This window comes from Echiichthys vipera (assembly GCF_963691815.1).
Source record: "Echiichthys vipera genome assembly, chromosome: 2".
NCBI classification, from domain to species: Eukaryota; Metazoa; Chordata; class Actinopteri; order Perciformes; family Trachinidae; genus Echiichthys; species Echiichthys vipera.
In genome coordinates, this window is record NC_139827.1 from 444,281 (window position 1) to 451,780 (window position 7,500).

General features: G+C 48.7%; 2 protein-coding genes across 3 annotated transcripts in view; both read right to left on the reverse strand.

Moving 5' to 3' along the window:
• The window catches only part of LOC310952854 (echinoderm microtubule-associated protein-like 6), a gene marked incomplete at its 5' end in the record, with an annotated part of 26,096 nt that extends 24,206 nt beyond the window's left edge, over positions 1 to 1,890 (reverse strand). Inside the window, one exon of the mRNA XM_083921646.1 lies at positions 1,694 to 1,890. Within this exon, the coding sequence (XP_083777772.1) occupies positions 1,694 to 1,890 (197 nt within the window). The remainder of the gene's footprint in view (positions 1 to 1,693) is intronic.
• Positions 1,891 to 5,695: 3,805 nt separating this feature from the next.
• The window catches only part of LOC310957095 (spectrin beta chain, non-erythrocytic 1-like), a 28,352-nt gene continuing 26,547 nt past the window's right edge, over positions 5,696 to 7,500 (reverse strand). For both annotated transcript variants that reach the window (XM_083927524.1, XM_083927525.1), the window contains 2 exons: positions 7,444 to 7,486; positions 5,696 to 7,192 (listed from right to left, as the gene is read on the reverse strand). In XM_083927524.1, the coding sequence (XP_083783650.1) occupies positions 6,977 to 7,192; positions 7,444 to 7,486 (259 nt within the window). In that variant the 3' untranslated portion in view covers positions 5,696 to 6,976. The remainder of the gene's footprint in view (positions 7,193 to 7,443; positions 7,487 to 7,500) is intronic.

The following is a 7,500-nucleotide window of genomic DNA, read 5'->3' on the forward strand; positions in this document are numbered from 1 at the left end:
CAGAGACAAGAGTCAGAGACAAGAGTCAGAGACAAGAGACAGAGACTCAGAGACAAGAGTCAGAGACAAGAGTCAGAGACAAGAGACAAGAGTCAGAGACAAGAGACAGAGACAAGAGACAAGAGTCAGAGACAAGAGACAGAGACAAGAGTCAGAGACAAGAGTCAGAGACAAGAGTCAGAGACAAGAGACAAGAGACAAGAGTCAGAGACAAGAGACAAGAGATAGAGACAAGAGACAGAGACAAGAGACAAGAGACAGAGACAAGAGACAAGAGTCAGAGACAAGAGACAGAGACAAGAGACAAGAGTCAGAGACAAGAGACAGAGACAAGAGACAAGAGATAGAGACAAGAGACAGAGACAAGAGACAGAGACAAGAGTCAGAGACAAGAGACAGAGACAAGAGACAAGAGTCAGAGACAAGAGTCAGAGACAAGAGACAAGAGTCAGAGACAAGAGTCAGAGACAAGAGTCCGAGACAAGAGACAAGAGTCAGAGACAAGAGTCAGAGACAAGAGACAGAGACAAGAGTCAGAGACAAGAGACAAGAGTCAGAGACAAGAGTCAGAGACAAGAGTCAGAGACAAGAGACAAGAGTCAGAGACAAGAGTCAGAGACAAGAGACAAGAGACAAGAGACAGAGACAAGAGACAAGAGTCAGAGACAAGAGACAAGAGACAAGAGACAAGAGACAGAGACAAGAGTCAGAGACAAGAGACAGAGACAAGAGACAAGAGTCAGAGACAAGAGACAAGAGTCAGAGACAAGAGTTAGAGACAAGAGACAAGAGACAAGAGTCAGAGACAAGAGTCAGAGACAAGAGTCAGAGACAAGAGACAAAGACAAGAGTCAGAGACAAGAGACAGAGACAAGAGACAAGAGTCAGAGACAAGAGTCAGAGACAAGAGACAGAGACAAGAGTCAGAGACAAGAGACAAGAGACAGAGACAAGAGTCAGAGACAAGAGACAGAGACAAGAGTCAGAGACAAGAGACAAGAGACAAAGACAAGAGTCAGAGACAAGAGACAGAGACAAGAGACAAGAGTCAGAGACAAGAGTCAGAGACAAGAGACAGAGACAAGAGTCAGAGACAAGAGACAAGAGACAGAGACAAGAGTCAGAGACAGAGACAAGAGTCAGAGACAAGAGACAAGAGTCAGAGACAAGAGACAGAGACAAGAGACAAGAGTCAGAGACAAGAGTCAGAGACAAGAGACAGAGACAAGAGTCAGAGACAAGAGACAAGAGACAGAGACAAGAGTCAGAGACAGAGACAAGAGTCAGAGACAAGAGAAGAGAGTCAGAGACAAGAGACAAGAGACAAAGACAAGAGTCAGAGACAAGAGACAGAGACAAGAGACAAGAGTCAGAGACAAGAGTCAGAGACAAGAGTCAGAGACAAGAGTCAGAGACAAGAGTCAGAGACAAGAGACAGACGTTTAAAAATGGTTAGAGCTCCAGTTCGAGTCCCACGGCCTGATGGGAGCTGACAGAGGAGCTGGTGATGAAGCTCCGCCCCTTCACATGGTTCCACTTCAAAGGGAAAGAGCGGCCATCTTTCTTTTTGATGTTCAGGATCTGGGGTTCCTCAGGGCTCCGGTCCGGGTCCTCTGCTCTTCTGTCTTAACGTGAGCTACAGGCTAACGTTAGCATGGTTATGATTAGCATGACTAGCACACGGCGGCCTCACCTGATGATGTCATCGTTGTGTCCCAGGTAGAACTTCTGCGTGTGCTCGCGGGTGTTGTAGACCACGCCCACCCCGGCCACGAAGTACACCAGCTCCTTGCCCGCCGTGTAGAACAGGTTGTTGCGGCACTGGTGCCCCCGGTAGCCGTGGATCCACTCCAGGCGCAGCTGGCAGCGCGGCGCCGTCTTGTCCGACATGTTCGGCTCAGAGCGCCGAAGAAGCCGACGCCAAAGAGTTCAAAGAAACACGTGTTAGCATCGACGCTAACGCCGCCGCGCGCTGGAGGCCATGTTTGTAGTCCAGAGCTTCACCGACCGAACGAACTCATGACTTCCTGTTTCGTTTGTTTTATAATTTATTCATGTTTATGAAACATTTAAAAACTTTACCGTCACATTAACGACCGTTAACGTTAAATACCGTCACGTTAATGACCGTTAACGTTAAATACTGTCACGTTAATGACCGTTAACGTTAAATACTGTCACGTTAATGACCGTTAACGTTAAATACCGTCACGTTAATGACCGTTAACGTTAAATACCGTCACATTAATGACCGTTAACGTTAAATACCGTCACGTTAATGACCGTTAACGTTAAATACCGTCACATTAATGACCGTTAACGTTAAATACCGTCACATTAATGACCGTTAACGTTAAATACCGTCACGTTAATGTCCTTTAACGTTAAATACCGTCACGTTAATGACCGTTAACGTTAAATACCGTCACGTTAATGTCCTTTAACGTTAAATACGTCACGTTAATGTCCTTTAACGTTAAATACGTCACGTTAATGTCCTTTAACGTTAATACCGTCACGTTAATGTCCGTTAACGTTAAATACCGTCACGTTAATGTCCTTTAACGTTAAATACCGTCACGTTAGTGTCCGTTAACGTTAAATACCTCACGTTAATGACCGTTAACGTTAAATACCGTCACGTTAATGACCGTTAACGTTAAATACCGTCACATTAATGACCGTTAATGTCCGGTAACGTTAAATACCATCACGTTAATGACCGTTAGTGTCCGTTAACGTTAAATACCGTCACGTTAATGACCGTTAACGTTAAATACCGTCACATTAATGACCGTTAGTGTCCGGTAACGTTAAATACCATCACGTTAATGACCGTTAGTGTCCGTTAACGTTAAATACCGTCACGTTAATGACCGGTAACGTTAAATACCGTCACGTTAATGACCGTTAACGTTAAATACCGTCACATTAATGACCGTTAACGTTAAATACCGTCACATTAATGACCGTTACCGTTAAATACCGTCACATTAATGACCGTTAATGACCGGTAACGTTAAATACCATCACGTTAATGACCGGTAACGTTAAATACCGTCACGTTAATGACCGGTAACGTTAAATACCGTCACGTTAATGTCCGGTCTGTCGCGTCTGGAGGCTGAATGACAGAAATCCCTCCGCCGTCGCTGGTTCAGTGTAAACCCGGAGATTAAAGCGCAGATTCAGGACCGTGATTCCTCCGCACGGAGCTCCGCAGCGGCGGCAGCGGCTCCTGCGGGCCGACGGACAGACGCTGGAGCCCGGCAGAGACCCGCGGCAGCTCCCGGTCCACAAACAACCGGGAAACCGGAATGTGATGCAGAAAAGTCCGAATTTAACGGAATCCGAGGGATCAGCGCGCGCGTCAATACGGACACAACACACCGCTACACTTCCGGCGGGGATTTTCAAAATAAATCACGGACTGTTTTTTTTATATTCGAGAGTTTAGTTTAATAAAAACACTGTTTTTCACTTTTACTATCATTTATATTTTATTAATCTAAAGGAAAATAAAAAACTATTTATGTTTTTATTCATTTAATTTTCCCTTTAATTTAAATTTTACTAAAAATAAAACCGCTAATTTTACCATTACATCATTTCCCCTTTTATTTGATTTATATTTTTTAATTAAAAGGAAAATAATTAAACTCCACATTTATAAACAGAACAAAACTCTAAAACAGATGAAATGATTTTGCGTTCAGGTGAAAAATAAAAGTCCTTTTTATTGTTGATTAATCTGCAGATTTATTTCTACAATTATTGAAGAATTTCTTTATATATTTAATCATAAAACAGTGAAAGTTTTTTTAAGATGTTCCGTGTGATATGAAATAAAACTGCAAAACGTGTTTTTCTGTTGATGGGAGATTTTAAACCATTTTATTTTGAAGCCCATAGTCCCGTTTCCGGTCTCTCTCGCGCTACCCTCCGCGAGCTTCCCGCTTCTGTCAGAACGTCGCGCTGCGCCCGCGGTGCATGATGGGAGGTGTAGTGTTTCACCAGTGAGTCTACTGAAGTCCTCAAACACAACTGACCCCGGGTCAGGAAGACTCTCCAGGACCCTGAAGACCTCCAGGACCCTGAAGACTCTCCAGGACCCTGAAGACTCTCCAGGACCCAGAAGAATCTCCAGGACCCTGAAGACCCCCAGGACCCTGAAGACTCTCCAGGACCCTGAAGACTCTCCAGGACCCTGAAGACTCTCCAGGACCCTGAAGACCCCCAGGACCCTGAAGACTCTCCAGGACCTTAAAGACCTCCAGGACCCTGAAGACTCTCCAGGACCCTGAAGACTCTCCAGGACCCTGAAGACTCTCCAGGACCCAGAAGACCCCCAGGACCTTAACGACCTCCAGGACCCTGAAGACTCTCCAGGACCCTGAAGACCTCCAGGACCCTGAAGACTCTCCAGGACCCTGAAGACTCTCCAGGACCCTGAAGACCTCCAGTACCCTGAAGACCCCCAGGACCCAGAAGAATCTCCAGGACCCAGAAGACTCTACAGGACTCTGTAAGACCCCCAGACCGTGTCCCTGGTCCCCCCATAACCCAAACATGTATTTAAATCTTTCATCTGCTCTTCTTTATTTTTATTTTGCACTTTTCTGTGTTTTTGTGTTTTGGAGAAACATCCGGAGTCACACGGAGATAAATCTGACTCTGGTTCTATGAACGACCCGGGACAACGACCCGGGACAACGACCCCCAACAACCCGGGACGACCCGGGACAACGACCCAGGACGACCCGGGACGACCCAGGACGACCAAGGAGGACCCAGGACGACCCAGGACAACGACCCAGGACGACCCGGGACCACGACCCAGGACGACCCAGGACAACGACCCAGGACGACCCAGGACCACGACCCAGGACGACCCAGGACGACCCAGGACAATGACCCAGGACGACCCGGGACGACCCAGGACAACCCAGGACAATGACCCAGGACGACCCGGGACCACGACCCAGGACGACCCAGGACGACCCAGGACAATGACCCAGGACGACCCGGGACGACCCAGGACAACCCAGGACAACGACCCAGAACGACCCAGGACGACCCGGGACGACCCAGGACAACCCAGGACAACGACCCAGGACAACGACCTAGAACGACCCAGAACGACCCCCAACAACCCAGGACGACCCGGGACGGAGATGAACCCATGATACAAAGTCAAAAACAGAAAAACAGAGTGAGAGAAACAGCACAAAGACTCTTTATTAATAATAAACTTTATTAATAATAATAAACTTTATTAAGCAGCAGGTGTGCCTAATAAAGAGGCCACCCAGACTGAGTCTCTATGATACTTTTGTGGTAATTTTATGTCTCTTTGTTTTTGTGTCTTTTTAGGGTAATTATACGTGTCTTAGTGTTAATTTGCATCTCTGTGGTTCTTTCTTCATCCTTCTGTTCGTTTTGCATCTTTGTCGTCATTTTGTTTCTCTCTGTGCTTGTTTCTCGTCTCTTTCCAGTCATTTTATGTTGTTTCGTTGTAATTCTGAGTCCTTTTTTAGTCACACCACCGACTTCCTACAGAGAGGGACCAGCAGCAGGAGACACACTGACTCTTTATTAATAATAATAAACTTTATTAATAATAATAAACTTTATTAGGTGTTAGCGGGCGTCCCTAATAAAGTGGCCGGGGCGAATAAAGAGACGTGAGGAGGCGTAAAGTTTAAAAGCTTTAATGACATCGCACATATGTGACAGAGAGCGAGCTGGAGTCTACAGGTGCAGGTTCATACACGACAAGCGTTTAAATATTCTTCCTTCCTACGGACGCTGACCGTGGCGCCGCCGTCCACACGACCACGACGGCACACGGCCACGGGAGCAACACGAGTATCAAAGAGCGGGAAATCTGAAGCAAGCGACCTCCGGACCCGGGTCCAACCGTCCAACGCCGACGCCGGAGCGCGTTCAGGGTGTTATCCACCTGGAGCACGGGAGAACGGACGGAGCCGGAGGTCAGACGTGACCGGTGCTCAGGTTCAGGAGTGTTCGGGGGCGAAGCATGCAAGTGGACGTCTCTACACCGTCCGCCTCGGGGCGATCGGCCGTTTGAGACCAAAGACGAAAGAAGAAGAAAACAAAAAAGCACTTTTGGTCCAATTTCTCGACGGCAGAAGAAGAACGCAGGTCGTCCCGGGAGACGCCCTCACAAAACTGAGGAAGTAACTCAGACCCGTTCACGAAGACGTACAAAAACAACAGGAAGGGAATCAAAGGACGAGAGTGTGTGGTCGCCGCTGACGTCACCGGGGCAGAGCGGAGGAACGGCGGCGCATCGTCGGCAAACGGCGGCGTTGGACCGAAGCGACAGGCGGAGAGAGCGACGCAGCGGCGGCTTCGCTGCTACGTCACAAAGTCTGAACTCTCGCTCTGTCGTTGCGTCTGTTCGCCGACGATGAACCGCTGTTTCGTGACAAAGTCTGAACCCGAACCGCCACGGTCACGTTCAGGCACGGCGTCACGGCGTCGCCTCGCCACCCGACCGGACGACCACGTGAAGAACAACAAATGTAAAAAACAAACAGAAGAAAACAAAAACAACGTGCGTCGGTGAAACTTCGGTCGAACCTCCGTCACTGCCGCTGCGTTTAAAAGAGTTCGAGATCAAAGACGTTTTAACGCCGAACGCTTCAGAGCGGCGAGTGTCGGAGAGTCGGACGCCGTGGAGACTTCACGGAGGTTTTCTCTCGATGCGTCAAAGTTGAATCACGAGTCGAATCAAAGTCGAACATTTGGATTCGTTTGTTCGACTCGTGAAAAACAGAAAGACCTCGATGAAGCCGGACGCAGCTCAAACGTGGCCGGCGCTCTGAAGCAGGTTCCAGTTCTGTTGGGTTCCAGCTGAAGGTCACGCGCGGCCCAACGTGTCCTGCGTCAGAGCGCCACGGTGGTTTCGAGGAGCGCCTCCGTTTCACCGCGGCGCCGCGCGGCGGCCGCTCTACTGCTTCTTCTTGCTGAACAGGCTGAAGCGCTTCTCCTTCTCCTTCTCTTTGTCCTTCTCTCTCTTGCCGGGACTCGACTCGGTGGTGAGCGTGACGGCGGCCGGCAGCGTCTGAGCGCGCCCGGAGGCCGGCGTGCCGGGGTCGCTGCCCTGCCCGTCGGAGCGGTCGGCGCTGGAGTTCAGGATGGCCTGGATCCAGTTGCTCATCTCCTCCTGCAGGACGACACAAGAGGACGCACCTGAACTCAGCATCACAGCTTAGCTCCAGTCGAGCTCTCTGATTGGTTGTTAGGATACGGGATAATACCACGGCTACGGCGTCCGACTCCTCGCCACTATTCACTCACTTTCATCTTGTGATGAAGAAGCTTAAACATGAACTCACAGGAGACTCTGATGAGCATCGATCACAGACTGAAGCTCAAAGACGTTTCTGTGTTTCAGCAGAAAAGAGAGAAACTTACTTCATCTTTGGCCTGGAACAGAAACTCGTTTCCATCCGTGACTCTGCAACAGAGAGA